At 35.1% G+C, this 21713-nt stretch overlaps 1 protein-coding gene across 2 annotated transcripts in view; it reads left to right on the forward strand.

The window, feature by feature from the left end:
• The first annotated feature begins 4233 nt into the window (after positions 1-4233).
• Positions 4234-21713, forward strand: part of prep (prolyl endopeptidase) — a 54097-nt gene continuing 36617 nt past the window's right edge. The window contains exons 1-7 of one of the 2 annotated variants that reach the window (XM_088625701.1): positions 4234-4448; positions 6133-6207; positions 6722-6855; positions 10453-10583; positions 16398-16607; positions 17231-17352; positions 19422-19527. In XM_088625701.1, coding sequence (XP_088481827.1) covers positions 4407-4448; positions 6133-6207; positions 6722-6855; positions 10453-10583; positions 16398-16607; positions 17231-17352; positions 19422-19527 — 820 coding nt within the window. In that variant the 5' untranslated portion in view covers positions 4234-4406. The remainder of the gene's footprint in view (positions 4449-6132; positions 6208-6721; positions 6856-10452; positions 10584-16397; positions 16608-17230; positions 17353-19421; positions 19528-21713) is intronic. The other variant, XM_088625700.1, reaches the window with a different exon arrangement.

Below are 21713 nucleotides of genomic sequence, written 5' to 3' on the forward strand. Positions count from 1 at the left end.
AATTGTCTGAAACCAGATTGGAGGGGTTTGAATAGGTTATTTGCAATAAGAAGGCTATTTAATTGAATTGCAATGGCACATTCTAATTTTATTGCAAGATAAGGTAGGTTGGATATAATGTTCAGATTGTCAAGGGCCATATTTATTTTTTTTAGCACAGGGGTACCTGTTGCCTTTTTAAAAGATATTGGTACCACTCCGGTGCTCAAGGACTCACTTATTTTGTTGAGTCCGACAGGGCAGAGAAAATCTGGACTGAAATAAAACAGCAGGAATAGGATCCTATAAAATATGAAGACATTTTTCTTGTTCATCTGCCAAAATACATGATAGGTTACTTAGGTTACTATGACTTCAGTAAAAATGAAAAGAAGCTGACTTCAAATGTGGTAGAAATTTGAGATATTCCAGATAAAAAAAACCTATTCAAATGCTGTTTAAGTAAATGTGTTTATCCAAACTAAATTTACATTAATCTAACAACAAGTACAGTACATACATTCAGTGTTGTATACATAATATCTAGCTGTTTGTACTAATCTACAAAGATCTTATAAGAAAACATCTAGTCTCCATTTAGATGTATTCTATTCATGTTTGTCAGGTAAGTACAAGGACTGTACACCTTAAAATCTATTACGAAAAAGTTGTCAAACAAGTTAATGTTTAGGGGTTAACTATGATTTTACAGCTGTGTGCATATAGAGTCATTCCTTTTGTTTATTTGTCATCTGGGAGTGACCAGTGGTCAGGGTCATATCCAGACAGATTACAGGATGTATTAAATAGTACTTTATTATGCACTAATGACTCTCCCTATAGGAAAAAAATAAATATCACTCTTAAATTTTGTATATTGGTAACATTTTAAACAACAGGTTTAGCATTTAGGTCTTGTCCTACAAAAACATTTCTCTGTCTCCTGAAAGATATACAGGGGGGTTGCATTTATGTAGTGCGTTTCACCCCCCCCCCCCCCCCAGAAGTGCCTTAAATAGTAGGAGACCCAAGTTATTCACCACTGAAGTCCACTGCACATCTAGGTCAAGAGCAGCTGCCTCACTCATAGCACTACATAGCAGATCAGGGAGAGAAGCATAAATCTACATCACAAGGCCAAACCTAAGGTACTTAAAGTGAATTGAACAGAGGACACCAGTGTTTACACCTCTGCTTTTCAAGAGGGCTATGTGATCTTTAATGACCAGGTAGTCAGAATTTTAGTCAAATGTTTCATCCACACAACCTACAGCACTTCAATTTGTTTCCACTTGTCATACTGGGGCAATGGTTTGGTCATTGTGCCCAAGATGGAAGATTTCCAGTTACTGGTCTTTTAGCACCATTTGCAAATAAAAGATTACTCTGGGTTTGTTCCTTTAACACCTTCGGACTGGTTCTGCATACGTGGTCCAGAGTAAAGGCTGCTAACTCCTGATCCACCTTACAACAGCAACCTTAGAGACCTCCTAGCCAATCCTAACCATGCCTGATCTTGTCTCATCAGGCGACCTCTTATATATGAAGAACATTTGCTCCTCCAATTTATATAAACATTTATGCAACTTAAAAGCTCTTAATACACACCACAAACCTAAAAGGTGTTAATTGGAAGACACATAAATACATACATTTCCTTGATTAATGTTAGTTATGGGTGAAACAGTTGTCTTTGACTGATGACTTGATAAATGCAAAAAGCAAAACTAGCAGTTTCTTTACATGGGTACTCCTACCTTCGCAATGCAAAAGGGCAAGTGCTATTCAATAGTCATACCAACCACAGACAGGTGGATCTTATGAGTGAAGAATTATGACTATTCCAAGTAAGGGTCCATTGACATATTAATATAATCCTACATAATACTCCTACCAAATAATTGTTGTTCTATATAGACTACAGTATATGTACTGTATAGTATATTGTATGCAGTATAAGTACACCCTGCATTTGAGTGACAGTGGATAAATTCCCAGTGTCTGTCTAAGAAAAGTAATATAAAAAAAGTCAGTCATTATATATACTTCAGTTCTTGTTTGTCTTTTTTATGTTTCAGTGTCACCTGAACTTTTTTTGTGAATTATTAATGAAATTATCTAGCCGTTATCATTGAACTGAGTAAAAACAAATAAACAATAGGTCAAGGGTTTAAAACCTACATAGATGATATCTCCCATAATGATTTTCTTGTCAAAAAGGGTTTTTTAATTTTTTTTTCATTTTTCATTTTTTAGCTGTATCATATTTTTATCTGTTTTATTTCTTGAAATTAATGAATGCACATTTAAAACTATTTTAACATGCACATACTTATGTGTGTAAAAACACGGAACTATTGTGTTTAAACTTATCTTCAAATGTTGCTTAGTATCTGTATCTTAATACACAAAAACTGGCTATTAACCGATTAACATCTCCAGACATCAATGATGTCATCAAACCTAAACTCTTTTTTAATCTTTTTGGAATATCTAACTTGACTAACAATTGAATGGACAGCAATTAAGATTTATCACACCAGAGTGTCATCAATGTAGGAAAGAATTAAAGATGGAATACACTAAAGAATGTAATGCAATACTGAAAGCAATTGCACTACTAACAGTGGTCATTTTCAGCACAACTCTATAGAATAATCACCATCTTTCAGCAATTTAAATAACATCATCATGCTCAAAATGTGCATCACTTACAAAAACTCAGAATTAGTTGGAGTATGACTGATCTTACTGAAATTGATAAATAGAAGCACTTGCTTCCATCTAGTGGCAACCTTGTTTTTCAAATATTTTTAAAAGTGAGACTCCTTTTGTAAGGAGTAGAAACAGCTTCTTAATATATCACAGAATACATAACTTAGAGTGAATTCTCATACTGTTGGCATTCCAAATGTTTACTGGTAGCAGCAGGATAGGTTTATGAATATATCACACACATATAATATAATAATAATTGCTTACACTTATATAGCGCTTTTCTGGACACCCCACTCAAAGCGCTTTACAGGTAATGGGGACTCCCCTCCACCACCACCAATGTGCAGCATCCACCTGGATGATGCAACGGCAGCCATAGTGCGCCAGAACGCTCACCACACATCAGTTATCAGTGGGGAGGAGAGCAGAGTAATGTAGCCAATTCATAGAGGGGGATTATTAGGAGGCCATGATTGGTAAGGGCCAATGGGAAATTTGGTCAGGACGCCGGGGTTATACCCCTACTCTTTTCAAGAAACGCCCTGGGATTTTTAATGACCAAAGATAGTCAGGACCTTGGTTTTACGTCTCATCCGTAGGATTTACAGTGTAGTGTCCCCGTCACTATACTGGGGCATTAGGACCCACATGGACCACAGGAGCGCCCCCTGCTGGCCCCACTAACACCTCTTCCAGCAGCAACCTTAGTTTTTCCCAGGAGGTCTCCCATCCAGGTACTGACCAGGCTCACACCTGCTTAGCTTCAGTAGATTGCCAGTTGTGAGTTGTTGTGGAGCCCTCCTCAGATTTGCTGAGTTGCTTTTTTCTTGGTGAAGGTCATGGACCATTGCTTATCTCAGAAGTTCAGTTCCTGGAGGGCTTCATGTTTTCTGGTCTTTGTTTCAAAAAGTAATTGAGCAGTCAGTTAAACAATCACCCTAACTAGACATTCACTTCATTAAATGTGTTTACCTATACATCTCAGGGTTTGGTTGGTAGTATTGCAATTATGTAGCTAATTAAATAAGTAGACCGACTATGTAGATGGGAACGTGGGTTGAAGAGAAACCAGAAGATATGAGACCCCTGGACTACACCAGTCCGTCATGGGATACACACACATGATCAATATCCATTCAATGTTTTTGTCGTAACTTCAGGAATGTGGATCTGTCCAACAAAAAGAACAAATAGTTAACGAACAAAGAAACAAGAAATCCTTGTCACTAGTTATTGAATGTTTTATAGTTTAGTGCAGAAATGTTGCCCATATCTTTGCTGTTCTTAAATTATTTCATCCCTTAGCAGACAGTCGCAGAAATTGCAAGTGTGGTCATTTACATTTTTTTAAAAATATTTTCTTGAAAAGAGTAGGGGTGTTATCCCGTCACCCTGGCCAAATTTCACCATTTATTCCCAAAATCCCCAAAATCCAATTACATTGCATACAATTGCAGTAAACAGTAAAGCTATTAATATTGTAACACAAGAGGGCGCCCTTATTTTTTATGGTCTCTTACCGACCATGTGTTCTCTTTTCTCAGATTTCTTTGTCACGCTAGGAAGAGGAGATTATAGTCTGTGCTGTTGGAAAAACGTCTTGTTTGGGTGTAGTGGTTCTAAGGGACCACGAATTTCAATTGTAAAGCTATCCTTTTTTCCTGTTTTCAAGAGTGTTTATATCATAAAACGTTTAACAGGTTATAAACATGTCTTTCCAGTACCCAGAAGCGTATCGTGACGAATCTGTAGTAAGTACAATTGAACCGGTATTGTGCAGCTCCCGTTTGCTGGTAGTTACATTATTTATCGTCTTTGTTTCTGTGATGGTACGAAATTAAATATTTTATTTTTTATAAGAGGGTTAGGTTATGAAAAGAGTTCTAATTATTCCCTTACATCATTAGAAAGAATAATGGGAACTTTAGGCAATTATTTTCATGACATTTTTTATGTGGGCTCACTAAAATCTGTCAAAGGTTCAAAACTGAAAATCCGAAAAGCTAAAATGAATTTGAACATCACTAAGCAGTGTATGCACTACAAGACTTTTTGCTTAAAATGACGAGACGTTATGTTTATTTTTTTACATTTTAACTGAACGGATAAGGCATTGATTCTTAATTTTATCCAATGTACTATTTTCTGGAATCTCTACCTATCTGCTTAGCGTTTAATTGACAATCGATAAACAAGTAGAGTTCAATTCTCTTTGCTACCTAACAATCAAACTTCTTTTATTACTTACATGATATTTCTTGTATCAAAGTAATAGAGAAAATGAAATGAGAAGTACACAGGAATATCAGACTGATTTCAGTAGTAAATTCTGAGTGAATTTGAACTCTTTATCCAATTTAGTAGGGGCATTTTAGTTATAGTGTATATTACCCCTAAAATTAGATGCATTTTTTTAAAGCAGAGAAAGTCAGAGCTTCTGACTGTTTAATCAGTCCAGTTTAATATATGGATGAATTAACCGTAGTTCTTGGAGAGCTCTGTGTAGACACCAAAAGAAAGTGACTCCTGTAAAGTAAACTCGTCATGGTACATGCTGATCTCCAAAAAAGAAACGTCTTTACACTCAGGCAAAATTGTGTGCTGTTTTTTTTAAAAATATATATATATATATTTTAATAGAAAATATGTTCATGAGTACATATAAAATGGAGGGCGGCATGGTGAGACAGTGATTAGCATTGTGGCCTGTCAGTGCTGGGGCTCTTGGTTCAGTTCCCGGGGGGCTATCTGTGTGGAGTTTATATCTTCTCTTTGTGTTTGCACGGGTCTCCTTGATGTCCCTGTATTGGATAAAGTGATTAGAAAATGTACGGTGGGTATATCACCCCAAAATATTGTTTTTTAATTCTTCTTTATTAAGTTTTAATTTCTGGTTATTGAATGAATAAGACTGAGTGAATAAATTATGATATTTTTACATAGGAGATTAAAAAAAATACTCTATATTACAAGTTTCAGCTGATTATATAAGCACTAGGCCTGTAATATAGAAAACATTATCCGCTAGATTTCATGGCATATGAACATTTTGTTAAACTTGTCATAAGCTGCAACACCGCAGAACGAATAACGAAGTAAAGAATGAGGTCTTGGAATGTCATGTCAGTCAACTGTGATGATAACATTCTAAGATTAATGCCTTTCTCTTGCAGAAAAAATAATAAAAGAAATTCAGAAGCCTTTGTTTTATAAAAAGGAAGTGTATTTTTAAAACTATTTGCAAGGAGACATTACCAGCTTCTACATTGAGACTTGATCTTGCTGCTTTAGAATTCTTTAGAAACTATGTTTGAGTTTTGGAAAATCAAGATGAAATGTAATGAGAATGTAAGGGGCTTTTTTTAAATGATGACGGACTTAAGATTCACGTTTCACATTTCTTTCACCTAATCTTCTTGTTGTCCATCTGTGTAGGTTGATGATTACCATGGTGATAAAATACCTGATCCTTATTGTTGGTTGGAAGATCCAGACAGTGAAAGAACAAAGGTAAAGTACTGTATAGTAATGCACTGACAATAATGAACTATTCTTCTGTATGACTACTTTAATATGGACACTTAAATGGGGATCTGCAATGCTATTTTTATATTTTGGGGTTAGAAAGAATCAGCGTTGATGAGTGCATTTCAAACTGCAATAAAATTAAAACATACAAAGTAACTTGTAAAACCTTCAGTTTACATCACAAAAATGGCAAGGTACAGTATGTGCAACGCGATTCAGAGCATGGCAACAAAACTTCCAGTGATGTGTGCGGCTCTATGACATTGTAAAGAAGCAGGCTTCTGAATACATATCTTTTAATACAGTAGAAATATTGCTTTTGGTTTTGATGATTTAGATGAATAATTATAATAAAAATAGATTGAATAATAATGTGTGATAATATGGCGGCTAGGACTTAGTGTTTTGAGTGATACCAAGACCTCATCAGCAACCCTTCTTCTTAAAAAATCTGAAAATAGTTTTGCTGACCACTTCTGAATGAAATGCATTTCAGGCTTTTGTGAATGCCCAAAATCAACTGACTGTGCCATTTCTTGAAGGATGTCCTGTCAGGAACTTGTTTAAAGAGCGCATGACAGAGCTTTATGATTATCCCAAGTACAGCTGTCCATTTAAAAGAGGAAACAGGTGGGTGAACGAGGGGTAAAAAGACAGTGATGCCGTCTTCAATTTCTGCTTTTTCATTGAGTAATTGTTAAACACAGTAGTGTACACGTCTGAATGTGTTTAGACCTTGGGTGAGTTTCCCGAAAGCATAGTTACACTAAGAACATCGCAAACTTGATCTTAAGATCTAGCGTTAATTTATGAGTGTTTCAGTTTTGAACCTTTGACAGATTTCAGTGAGCCCACATAAAAAAATGTAATTAAAATAATTGCCTAAAGTTCCCATTATTCTTTCTAATGATGTTAAGGAATAATGAGAACTCTTTTCATAATCTAACCCTCTTATAAAAAATAAAATATTTAATTTCGTACTAAAGTAGCATGTTAAATCCTTAGTAATCTACGTGCTCCCCGACCCACTCGTTTGTCACTAAGTGCTTCTTAAACTGGCTACCTCTTGAGCCAGCCTTAGAGCCAGAGATCGCCAGACAGAGCACATTAAATTCCCGTCATGATAATTCTTTGGAAATTTAGAATACTAAGATTTTATATTAAGGATTTGATATTTTGTTGTACTATATAAGAGGAAATTTGAAAAAATAACATTTATTTATACAGTAATGAATTTATTAGTCATCTTGGGTAAATTACATATTCATAAGTCAAATGTTTTAATAATACTCCCTCCTTTAGTACTTTTGAGGTGGAATTTGAATTGTATTTAAATTCCATAAAGAACGTGAAAAATGCCAAAGCAAGGAAAACATTTGATATATGTAAAAATATAACTTGGTTACATAAATATTTACCTCAGTACCGCTGACAGTTAATTGTTTTTTTGTTCTGTTTATGTTTTCTTTCTTTTATCTGTATTTTTTCCTCTACTTGTATTTGTATGGGAGCGTCAAGGGCACATGCCCAGACAAACCCAATCCGTTACAATACACTTAATAAAAAAAATAAAAAATGCTAAGTTTTATACTTGACTAGATAATATTATTTTCAGGATGAAATGCAGTAATGCATTATTTAAGTTAAATCATTGGGCCTAACATGTATTTATAATCTAACACCACGCAGGGCGCTTTAGCTATGTGCACGCCAGGCGGGCTGAGAACAGCACCGGACTGTATATAGTGGGACGGAGGCTGGGATACAGTCTCTTCCCTTCGTGTGTGTGTGTATATTAGTGTAGGTGCAGTGCTGTAACCCCTGTCCCTGTGTGTGTACCTTTCCCGATTCGAGTTAATAAATGTGTTGTTCAACTCCATTCCCTGAGTCCCACGCCTGCTCCATTCCGTACTGAAACCCGCGGTCGATACAATATTTAAAGTTCGAATACTGTTTTATGCTCTGTCGTGATTGTTGACGGTAAAGCTTAGACCTATTTGTTTTTAAATTTGATTATAGGTCCTGTATTTGTTGAGTGACACATGTCAATCTTAGTAGTCATGTTAATAAGACCAATTAAAATGGAGTTCCAATTCACTCAACAACTATAAATAACAACAGTATTTTCTCATGAAACAATCTAACTTTTAACAATGGCAGCGCGCCAAAAAAATATTGCTTTAAATCAAAGACGTCATACAGGATACATACATTGTCCACACAGTTAAACTTGGTTTTCTTTTACGGCATGTCAGTCATTTATTTTATTTTCTCTTAGAAACAATGTGTCCCATTGTGTGCCTATCTATACACTTTCGCTTAAATGGTTGTTAAATTATGATGTCATGTTTACTTCATATTCCTTTTCACAACTTTATTTCATCCCACTGAAGAACCAAAACTGACACCATATAATGAAAGTATTGTCAATCGATTGTTTTTCAATCGACTTGTGATGCTTTTTGCTTAGCAACTTTAGGGGTGGGGTTAACAAAGAAGTACTTTATACCCACTCGATTAAGGGGGGTTTTGGGAAACACATGAAAAAATAGCACGTACGTTACGTACGTACATCATAAAGTTGCTCGTTAGTCTCTAAGATTCATCATTTTCTGGAAACTCACCCCTCAAGCATAGTAAATAAGAACCTTCTTAAGGAGTAAACAAAATAAAACTGCTGGAACACTTGTTTCAGTGGCTGCAGCAATTGTGTTTTATATTTATATTGCTTCAATGATTTTTTTATTAGGATCAGTTTTAGGTTTATGTGTGATATATTTTTTCATTTAAAGATGTCTTTGTGTGAGATGGGTTTGATTTGTAGTTTATAATTTGGTGAAGCAGAAGTTAAATCACTTTAACCATAAACTATTTAATGACCCATGCATTTCCTTTAGAAGAAATTATCTGGATTTTCATATTTAATTGAAAAAGTAATTTCCATGATTATACCTCAGGCTTAGATATATTAATCTGTGGCATAAAATGCCATCGTAAATGCTAACGGTTCTACTGATTGTGATTGTTCCTGTACTGATAGGTCCGATTTGTCTTCTTATATAATCACAGACTTTAAAACAATTAAGTCTGTTGACAGACAGAAGTGCATATATCTCTTCTGTCTTTGTCAATGAAGAATGCCATTGCTGTCTATAATCTCTTTAACTGCAGTCATGCATGACACACAAATTAAAAACTGTTGAGTGCATTAATACTTCCACCTTTATGTGCACCATGTTTATTGGTTATAAGTTATATATGATTTATCAAAGACATTAATTTTTTTTTGTTAACTTGGTGCACCTTCTCTTTACTAATTGCTTTTAAAGTCTTCTTTTAGCAATAGGAAGAGGTCTATTTGAACAATAAAATGCCTACAGTCAGAATGCTAATGGTGTAAGGCTTCCGGTTGGCTCTACTTGACTGTATATTTATGCACAGAAGTAGTGTCGAACATTCCTTTGCCTAAATAAAAATGCATCTCTGCCATATATATTGTCTGCTTTCCTAATATAAAGGGAATGTGTTTAAGTGAATTGTACATCCTAATAAAATAATTCTAGTTGGGCAAATGTAAACTGATAATTAAGTTTCCTGCCATTTAGTCAAGTGTCCGTGTATCTTCTTGTCATGTTGTTAAAAAACATGTGCTTTATTATTTATAGCTACTTATGATATTATAGACTTCAGTTAGGAATCAAATTTTGGGGTGGAAAATTCCAGTGTCGAGATGTGCAATGCTGATTACACAATGCTCTTACACAAAGAGACTCACAGCTGTAATTGCTGCCAGAGTTAAATGGTGGTTTAACTCTGGGGGGTGGATACTTATGCATTCAATTATTTTGTTTATTTTTAATTTAGTAAAATGTCTGATTTTTTTTCACTTTGACATTATATGGTACTTTGTGTTGATGAGTGGCAAACATTCTCAGTTAAATACATCATGGTTCCATGCTATAACATAATAAAATGCGAAATAGTCCGAGGGGGGTGAATACTTTTGCAAGGCACTGTATATGAGGTGTACTTGTGTAATTTTGTTTCACTTCTGGTTATTATCTGGTTAAAAAATTACTTGTAAATCTTTTTCTTTTTGACATGTTTTTAACACTAAACATGAAATGCTATGATTTGTACGTTACTTTTTACTCATCTCTCTTTTCCATTCATTTATCTCTGTATGCAGTACTTCTGGTATATAAGATGTTCTTTGCTTTCCTCTAGGTACTTTCATTTCTACAACACTGGACTACAAAACCAGAGTGTCATGTATGTCCAGGATTCCTTGGATTCAGAGCCAAGAGTTTTTCTTGATCCAAATAAGTTTTCAGAAGATGGCACAATTGCTTTAAGAGGTAGGTTACAATCTTTTGTTGCTAGTCAGCTTATAATTTCATTGTGTACTATCCTTGGTAGATTTAAGATTCTTTGTTCTTGCATACAGTTTTCATATTCTGCCACTTGCTTTTGAATGCTATCGTTCATTGTGATTTGTAATAAATATACATAGTATGTCTTACAGAGTGAAATTGCTATGCAGTACACGTGTGAATATAATATTGATTTTCTATTTCAAGTTCTTTGACTCCTGCATGCCATTGTTCCCCCCCCCCCCCCCCGATTTTAATCTCTATGCCACTGTAACAGAACTTGACACAGAAATCAAAGTTTTAATGCAGCTGTAAGTCTGATTTGTGGTCACGCACTGCAGAGTATTACCCAGTGTAGAGATTTGTCAGCTGACTGGGTGCAGACAACAGCAGCAGGATGAATCTCCCTTCATGACTTCTGGGTTTTGGCACAAGGCTTGAGATCCATTTGGATAATGGAAGGGAGTGCTGTACAGGTAAAACAGTCTTGATGATTCGGAAACGTATGATAGAACCAGGTAGTGATTCTTCACAGGCTATGTAAACTTTTCAGGTATAGTGTGTAACAGTTATGCTTTCCATAGAAAATACCTCTAACCATACATTCTGGTAGAATGCTTTTCACTAATATGCTGGGCTTGGATTAGACTAAAGGCAGACGAAGAGCAGACAAATATAGCGTCTGTTTCTTATGTCTATCTGAAAGAGTCTGTTTTTCTGTGGTTAGGGTTGTCTAGGTAAGATTGTGCATCATGTATAGTGCTTTCCACAAAAATTGGGACAACAAAGTCAAAACCGGAGTGACTTTGCCTGAAGAAAGTCTACGTCTCCTTAAACACTTTTTTCATATTTTGTTGTGTGAGTGCCTCAGAGTTTCTATTTAAATGAGGTTATCCTCTTATCTGCAAACCATGCTCCAGGCTTTCAAGGGGAAAATGTGTTAGTGTTGAAAAAAACTATTTTGAAATACAATAATTGGATAAGTCCCCATCTCCCAAGTTAATACTTGGTGGAAGCACCATTGGCAGCAATTACAGCTGTAAGTATGTTGGGGTAGGTCTTTACCAATTTTGAAAACAGGTTTGACAATATTTGACCATTCTTCTTTACAAAACTGTTCTAACTAGGTCAAGTTCTTTGGAAATATAGACAGCTATCTTCAAGTGATGCCACAATTTTTCAGTTGAATTTGTCGGGTCTCTGACTGGGCCATTCAGGGACCTTTACCATGTTTGCTCCTTAGTCACTCTAGTGTAGCTTTGGCTATTTGCTTTGAATCATTGTCATGCTGAAATGTAAACTTCTAACCCAGTTTCAGCTTTGCAGCAGGTTTTCCTTTTCTAGAGTGCTTTTCTGTGCTTTGCTTTGTTCATTTTCCCTTTGTTATGACAGGTACCTCAGTACCTGCCAATGAGAAACATCCCCATTACATGGTGTTGCCACCACCATGCGTCCTAGTAGGGATGGTGATCTTCTCTTGGTGCAGTGTTGGATTTGCGGCAAACATAACACTTTGCGTTTAGCCCCAAAAGTTCCATTTTAGTTTTGTCAGACCACGAAACTGGCATCCATATAGCTGCAGAATCTCCTGAGTGTTTTTTTGCATTCTTCAGATGGGATTCAGAGTTGGGCTTCTTTGAATAATAGGTTCCTTGCCACAATACATTTTGTGGATTGTTTGGGATATTGTTGTTGCACTGTAACCAGTCTTGGCCATAAAAGCCTGTAGCTCTTTCAAAGTTGCCGTTGGCTTCTTAGTAGCCTCTCTGATTAGTCTCCTTCTTGCTTGTTCATCTGGATTGAATGGATGACCTGATCTAGGCAGGGTCTTGGTAGTGCCATGCATGTAGACATTGTTGGGTAGGATGGGTAGATAAATGAAATTTTGTATGCATTTTAAATCAAGAATATAAGGCAACAAAGGGTGAAATTTTGAAAGGGTGTGTAAACTTTATATAATTTTGAGCTTATTCTATGCATAGGTTTGCTCATATTAGAACAAAACATAAGAAAAAACGAGATATCAAGTAACTTTAAGTCTTGAAACATATTCTCTTTAAGTAAATTTCAGAGTGTAAAACCCAGTGCATTTTCAGCAGAGATTGACATCACCTGTATAAGATTTTTCTTAGGTTGAATTGACCATTTGTCTTGGGTTAGTGGATCATATTTAAGCTACTATAGTTATAGGGTCATTGCACGCGTTGTAGGTAGATGAGTTTCTCTGTAAAGATGAGCTTAATTTATTTCCCACAAGAAATGCTTCTCATATTTTAAAATCCAGTTCGAACTGTAATCAGTAGTTTGGACGGCAAAAGAAAGCCTGAGAATGAATAAGTAGAAGTGAGGAAATCACTGTGATGAACTAAAGGCAGCAATCTGTAAATAATTTTTGTACATCTCACTTTTGTCGATCATTGCGATGTGGGAGGAATACCTGAACCTTTAGAGTTGAATGTTAATGTCTTTCTCGCACACCAGTCTGGAATCCCTGTAAAAGGATGCCCACAGAATGGGCAGTGCCATTGCAGGGAGACGGGTAAAAGGAGGACCGGTTGGCTTGGAGAGATCTTTGCTCCGTACTTCTCTGACACGCTCCCCATTATTCAGACAGCTTTTTCTCTCTTCTCTCAATGTCAGTGGCAGGGGACGTCCTGCAAAAGATGTTTGTTAGGTAATTGTGTCCACAAGATGGCAGTGTCTGGAAAATAAAGTCTGGTCTGCAATGTAGTTTACTTTTCAAAAGTTATGAATGCATAAAAGATTGCCATGCTTAATATACTTGGATTTTCGTGAAACTATGCATACAGGAGAATTTAGATTTGAGTTAAACTTAATATAATATTTTAATGTTCAACAATTCTTCAATTTATCTGTTAAATATTTTTTGGAGCTCATGTAGTCTCGTACCGTCTTGTGTGGAAGTCTGTTTTTCCATAATTGTTCCATAATTTGTTTGCCTTAGACTGAATTCACCCACTGTGAGTTATTTAATTGCAGGGAAAGCCTCTGTTGCACAATAGTAAACTCCTCATGGATTTATGAGATATTGTTTTAGATAAAAGAAGAATGTGGTCCAAGTTTGTTATCATGGTGGTGTTGAGAAGATTTTCCTTATTTGTTCTCCTGCTCCTGTGCGCTATGGAGTCCCTGGAACTGTTTCCTGTTTTATTCTGCTGTTTTGTCCTCGTCAGCCAAGGAGAGTCCCAGATGTGTTAAAGTGGAAGTGGAAATTGAAGAGAAATATGTCGATGTGCAGGGTATTTGACCAGTATTAACTTCTATGACTATGCCTTTTGAGTTGAAGTAGGAATCAAATCCCTTCTAAAGGAAATGCATTTCTCAGAGCAGTACAAGGAAAGTGGTTACTGAATGTGATTTATGCAAGTACTGTATTTGAATAATACATGGTTTAACAAATGTATTTGAAATTTCTTTAACTTTTGCACTGAGATGGATTTGGTATGACAAATTTAATTACATATGTTTTGCCACTATTAGCAGCTCACAGTGAGTGTAAGAATAAAAAAAAGACAGCTGTGTTTTAATACCTTGTACAATTAAATGACAGAAATATTACAAAATGCCATGTTTGTTTTTCACACAATACTCTGAATGTGGATGGTGTACACTACAGTTATGTTTTTTTGAGGGTATAATGATTATAAAACAATGGCCTGTTTTTTTTGCAAACTTGAATTCAAGAAAAGCAAACCTTGTACTGTTCATGTGCCAGTTTTGTGGTTCTTTTCAGTTTCCCACAGATAATATTAATCTTTGTACAAACAGAAGGTACAGTTCAAGCTGTTTATTGTACTGTATGTTTCACTTTTAGGGCTGCCATGTAATGGCATGCTTATTGGATCTGCCGCATAAATAAATGTTAGTGAGGAATTACATCAGCTTGTGATCTGCAAAGGAACAAGCAGAAGTTGATTCCTTGTTGACAAGTAGGAATGGAAGCATTTCAGCCGTGAAGCCTTCAAATGTGAAGGAGAAAACAAAGCTAGGACCGAGATGCATTCTTTCTCTCATATCTCCCCTTTATCCTGTAAAAACCACCACATCTTTGCTCTTTCTACTCTGTGTGTATTTAAGTCCTAGTTTTTCCTAAATAGATGGATATGTGTATCTTTATGTATAAATTAACTATAGTATATTGCATATTTCTAGATGACCCTTTTTTAGTTGTGTTAGATAAAAGGCAAGCTTTCCTAGGGTTTCATTTAGTTACTGGAACTACTGCTGTTTTTTCTGGAGTAACTTCTCTAATGTAATCATGTCACATGATCACAAAACTCATTAATTTGGGTAATGCAAGTCTGTGACTGATTTTGAGTTTCTTTTTGTGTTTATAATTAATAATGTATCCATTATTTGTTGTTTATTCATTATGCATTATGCCCCATATTTTTTTTTCATTTTTAAAAATTAAATGAATGCAGCTTATGTTCAGAGGCATGTTTTTTTAAACAAAATAATGGAGGAATGGTTTATGTTGGAATTTGGGTTTTTCCAGCACCCACAACATACCATAATGTTTCCAGCATACCGTAACAGCATCCTAACCTCTGTTAAAGACTCTTGTATACTTTGTTTGAAATCATCGTTGCACAGTTCAGTAGCACATCAAATATTCTGTTTCAGGTTCTTCTCAGAGCAGATTGACAAGGAATGTCTTGAAATGTGGCAAGTAATCAATGACTACTTGGTAGAGGTCTGCTGCACTCTAAGCACCATATGCAGATTCTTAAGAAACAAGATTTCCTATAGGAGTAAGCTGTACTTAATTAATACTGCAACTCATCTCCAGTTCCTCTCAATTTGAAAATGTCTTTACTCTGGAACCTCTAAGCTCACTTCTGGCACCTCCTTGTGACATGAAAAATTTAACTTGTGCGTTTACAATTTAAAATTCATTTTAAAGACAGTCACCGTTTTATCTTGTTGGCAGATTGATTACTTTTCCAAGAAAAAAAAATCATATTTGCTCACTGTGCATGAATAACTTAAAACAGACTTTTTTCACAGAAGAAAAAGGGACAGGATGTGTAGCCTTGTACTTTGCTGTTCTTCTGATGCAGTGCACGCTCTGCCAGCGTTGATTGCCAGGAATCGATCCGAGATGGGTTTTGCATTGCAATGCTGCATGCTGGAACATTAAAAACCGCTTTTCCTCAGAAATGAGGAAAAAATTGATTAAAAAGATAGTATAGTTCACTCCTGAAATCTGGCTAATGCTGGATGAGGCTACTTGTTTGAACAATAGAAAGTGCCTTGATGCGTTACATGCCACCTCATACATCTTATAAACCAAAAGTATTTAAAACATGATTTTATGAAAATGAAGAAAATATGAGAATTTTATCGCAAACATAAAATGATATATTTCTGCCATATAGTTACCTATGGCATATAAACACTATGGGTCAGTGGAAGATCATACCATCAGGTTCTGACAAGATTAGAGTGGTAATGTGTAAAAAATATAGATGGCCTTATAGGAAAAAGTATGGCATTTGAAATTACTAAATACATTTAGTAACATGTAATCTGTATTGGCTTGAAAATGCATTGAAAGTACATTACATTGATGATGAGCATTGGAGCGTTTAGCTGTGACATGCGCTTAGGACCTCTGTTTTCCCTCACACATCTGGTCTCTTCCGTTTACCTGGAGCTGCGGCACCTCATGATTTACAAATTAAATGCTGAGAGTTAGGCCTTCTGGTGTATACTAAAAACACTTTCAATTACTTATTTTTTTATATCCTTGATCTCTCCTCTATTTTCTCACAGGCTATACATTTACAGAAGATGGAGAGTATTTTGCATATGGCGTCAGTGCCAGTGGCTCTGACTGGGTGGAGATCAAGTTCCTGCGTGTGGATGGCCCTGTAGAGTTGGAGGACCGTCTGGAACGAGTGAAGTTCAGCTGCATGTCCTGGACTCACGATGGGAAGGGCTTATTTTACAACTCTTACCCCATTCAGGACGGGAAGAGTGATGGTAACAGGGCGTCTCTTAACTTCATAGCATCAAGTTCAAATAGTCATGTCACCTCTAAAGGGCTAGAAGGGTTTCATAAATCAGTCTTTCTATTTCAGTCAGATGTTTGTTTTCTGGCTCAATTGTGGAAGCCATTGAAATGAAAGTAGGCTATTTATCACAGCATGACCTAGTTGCATTGTTAATATGGACATAATTGTATATAGAACTTCCATATTAGGGAAGACTTAACTGCACAGTAATACATTGAGAATCATTTAAAACTCAGGTACACAAGTGAGTGGAGAAGTCACATAATTATCTTGTATATATTTTATTAAGTTGGAAAATATTGAAATCATATCTTCACACATACCTATTTTGTTTTGGAATAATGTCACTCCACTGTTATGTCCTTAGGAATTGTTACTGTAATTTTGCTAGAAATTATTTCTTAATAACCATAAGTCAAGGTGGTTTAACAACAGAATAAAAGTTGGCCCTGAATGTGGGACATTATTTAAAAATGAGAGGAAGCAGTGCAGTTGGAGAAGACTGCTCTGTCTCAGTATGCCCATGTCCTATTCTTTGTGTCATGTTTGTATGTGTAAGAATACTGACCCCTTCTCTTTTATATACACAAGGTACAGAAACATCCACTAACTTGCACCAGAAATTGTATTATCATGTTCTTGGCACACCTCAGTCGGAGGATGTTCTCTGTGTAGAGTTTCCAGAAAATCCAAAATGGATGGGTGGAGCTGAGGTATGCCTGGTCGTTTTCTAAGACAAACCAGATGACATGTTTAGTTCATTTATTTTAATGTCATAATTCTGCAATTTTGGTATGGGGATTCTTAGTAAAAGGATATGCTAAAGGTGGGGCCAATAACATCACAGAAATGTATACATAAAGAGAATACTTTTATACATATATAGAATTTTTGTAATTAAGCATGTTTATGCAGTTGTTTGAGTTATCACATTGTTGGCATTTTGAGTGCCAATTTTCCCATAAAATAAGTTTGTATGATAAAAACAATCTCTCAGCCCACGCTGTCTAGCATAAATAAACATCTTAGAGATATCACAGAACTAGAAAGCCATCATTTACATTGCACCAAAACACCTTAATCATTGCACTTAATTTCTGAATCTATTGCTGTATGTTTCATATGCGTCAATGGCTGAATATTTGGTAACTTTCAGTGCATCATCTTCAAACATGGAGCAGCCTCAAACACATTGAGTGTTGCGAGGTCAGGAAGCCTGACTTGATTAGGATCAACCTCTTAACAGCCTTTAAAAACAGTTGGCAGTGATTTGACAGAACCGTACAAAGCCAGGCATGTACTGTAGGCTTCAATTTTATCTCTGTGCAAAGGGCTTTCTCCGATAACATGTCAGTTGTGTCACTGAAACACTTTGCCCAGTTTGCAAGATTGGCCAAATCATTTTCCACTGTATCTGTGATCTCATTTCAGTTTTTTTTTTGTTAGCACTCGGTCGCCGTTATTGTTCAGGCGAACACTCGTGCTGCGACATTATATTTGATCACTTTTATTTTAAAATTTCGTGATTTTACATAGATTTTCAGTAACTCACTCATAAAATCAAATCACAAAATCTGAATTTCTGAGTAATAGCTTAAAATTCAAAAAAAAATGTGGCTGTAAAAATTATAATTCCAAAATGCTACCATAAACTTTTACATGGTGTAATTGTATTTAAAATATTGTGATAAATTATTTTTCCATAGGTGTATATTGTGACAATTTTAAAATTTACAAATTTGAAAAGTATTTTCATTAAAATCTATTGTAAATTAAAAAAAACTTTAATTTTATGTAAATGTAGCTTAGTTTACCTGTTTGATACGATCTACTGCTTCATGCACAACGTTTCAAAATTTAATTATAGGCGTCTATGAAACGTGTCCAGTTTCAATTGTTCTAAGTATCTTGGTCTGTCACTATAGAGCTTATGTGTCAGATATACATGGTTTTTCCTTTCTTATTGTTGAAATGTATACATCTACGATCGTGGTCTTGATTAGCAAGCAGGTGTTTGTTTCCAAAGACATAGAAACAATAATTCAAATTTAACTAGAATATTTTCACTGTACAGTGCAGTGCTTTTGTCACATTATGAGTAAACACCTAGAGGTGTTTTGTGAAATTTTGTATTAAAGAAACAGTTAAGCAACTTAAGGTCTGAATTTAATTTGCCCTGTTTAACAACATTTAAGCTAATAAATTTTGCTAGTCACTTTTGAATGAAGTCTGCTATCCTTAAATTATGCAAGTTTTTTACTGTAGTGTTTAGAATTGTCAGAACAAACCACATTTAAAAGTGTCTGAGAAAGTTTATAATGCTGTTGAATATAGCATTCATAGAATTGTAGAACTGACATATCTAAAATGTAGTGTGAAGATTACTTAAAACAATTATCTGCTTATTTACCGATTTCAAAGGTAGTATTTCATATTGGGTACACAACTTTAAGTGAAATACACCAATATTACTACTACTTGAATTCAGTGTCTTTAATGCAAAGGAATTTGCTTATTGCATTTTTATGCAAGCAGCCAATTAAGGAGTACCTGTAAACTATCTTAAGACTGATTAGATGTGTTGTTTAAAGTTAGCTTTTTAAAGCTGGGTTGATATGAGGCTCAGTTTTTTTTTTCTAAGAGACATTAGAACTTCAGGAAGTCATAATATTTAGTTTTCTTTTAACTGGTCCTCTAACAGCTGGATAAGAGTATTTCCTGAGAATAGTGAAGCATTATTTTTGGAATCTTGAAGTAGTGGTTTTTCGTCCTTGTACTGCAGGTGTCAGATGATGGACGGTATGTCTTGCTGTCTATCCATGAAGGCTGTGACCCAGTGAACAGACTGTGGTACTGTGATCTCCAAGAGGTCCCAGAGGGAATAAAAGGTATCTAAATATATATACATTCATTTAAAATGTTGTCAGCATGATTTTAAGTCAGATTCAGTATATTGATTGTTTTTTAAAAGTATGTGACATGACCTTAATGCCAACTAACAAAATGCATAGCTCCTCTAGATGGTTATACAGAGACCCATTAGGTAGTTTTGTTTAGTTTAATTAGTGAATTGTTCGGACTGTAAATGTTCAATATTCATATCCAAGGCTCACCGGTGGTTTCAGCTTTGAGTATATCATTAATTTTTTTAAAGTATTTTTTCTAGTATGACAGTTTGTGTTGCAAGTCTGCTGCTTCATCACATAGGTCCATATTGTTAGAGGCAAGAAAATAGTTCACACTTAAGAGTAACAGGCCTTCATGAAAGTCTAATGCTTAGATTTGCATTGCTATATTGGTGTTGTATAGTTCATAGAATTTTGGTTTAGCCATAAGGGAAATTAAAGAAAATTAAAAAATGATTTTTATAAGATTACCACAAATACTATTGAATCTATCTTACTGTATGTATCATTCAAATCCTTTAATTATGAACCTTAGCAATGAGGAATTCTCTCTCCTGAGGTCTGATGTTGCTTATGAGATTTTGAAATAATCTGATTTGCATGCTTTTGATGCTTACTATGTTATATTGACTTCTAGATTAATAAGAATAAAAAAAAACAATAATTGAAACAAATCTCTTGTGATTGGAGTGTGTGTTGTAATAATGCTGAGTGGTGATTTGGAGATGTCAGGCCTCATAAATGCTTGTGAAAACTGTTTCACTGTCATTTGGTCTATGTCCAAGCTTCAGAGTATTGAGCACATTAACATGAATATCATAAGTACCTATGTCATTGTGATTAAGGGTATTATGTATTATTTGTGATTTAGGGTACTATTAGAATAATGCAACAAACTCAGTATTTTTACCAATGCAGTAGTCTTTTTGCCATGATATGTCATGCAACTGTAAAATATAAGATACCTGGTTTTATCAAAGCGGAACAATTTGCAGTTCAGATGATCAAAGGTCATTTGGTATGGCAGCAAAGAAATACTTAAAAATGTTTGTAAATATTGTAAGTTATTAGCCTGTAGTCAGCCTAATTCAGGATTCGACTTCTTTTTAATGTTAACATGTTAAATATAACATGATCGAGTAGTTTATTGCTTAATTGCATCTTGTGTCTTTTATGTATTCCCGTTTTGTACATTTGTTTAGGTCTAGTATTTCTTGTACATGCACTGAGTTCTCCAATGAAGACTTGATTTTTTTTCCATTATCTTAGGATTGATATTGATGTAGTTTGCATTGGACAAATCTGGGATCAATTTCTGAGTTGTTGCTGTTGACTACTGTGACATCATCTGCATCTGAATCATGTTTTCTTGTGTCTGAAGTATACTGCATTGTATTCTTCACTTTAAAGCACAGATAAGTTACTAATGTGTTTGCACAGTTTCATTAGGAACTTAGTTCTAAATCATTTCAGCCCTAAGATTTTAGCCTTTCATGTTTTTGCATATCTTCTTTGGATGGAATTCATCACTGTAACTTATTGCTTGTAGCACAGCCTACACCCTTCTGAAAGCACTTAGTTTGTTGTGAAATAATTTACACACAGTAACCAGGTGGAACCTGCCATGATTCTAGGGTTCTAGTTAGGGCTGGGCGATATGGCCAAGAACATTATCACGATAAAAATTTTCATATCAGTCGATATCGATAATTATCACGATAAATCTCAAATCATTATTTCTTTCAACTTTAAAGGCAGATTTTTTTTTCCTGAGTGAAAGTTGAAGAAACAGTTAATTGGAAAATTAAACAACTCTTTATTTTAAGAAAATCAACAAACACTTGCCAAACAGCAGAAACATTAAACAAATGGATAGAGAGTATTCAAGTCTTTTGTATGTCAAAATATGCATGAGTAAAATTCACAAAATAAATATCTTAATCGAAAAATTAAATACTGCAGTGTGATAAAACACACATAGAAGATGGTTCAGACAGACTGCAAAGCTTAAAGTGCTCTGTTTTATGTCTGATCATAAAAAGCTAAAATATCTCCAAATTACCGAAGTTGAATGACCTTTTCTGTTGACAATGTCATCGTCCTTCGAGCTGGTCGTTGGCAGCACTACATTTGCTTCACTGTCATTTCTCAACTCTAACTACAATCCT

The sequence above is a fragment of the Lepisosteus platostomus genome, chromosome 3 (genome assembly GCF_059453375.1).
Source record: "Lepisosteus platostomus isolate fLepPlt1 chromosome 3, fLepPlt1.hap1, whole genome shotgun sequence".
Lineage (NCBI taxonomy): Eukaryota > Metazoa > Chordata > Actinopteri > Semionotiformes > Lepisosteidae > Lepisosteus > Lepisosteus platostomus.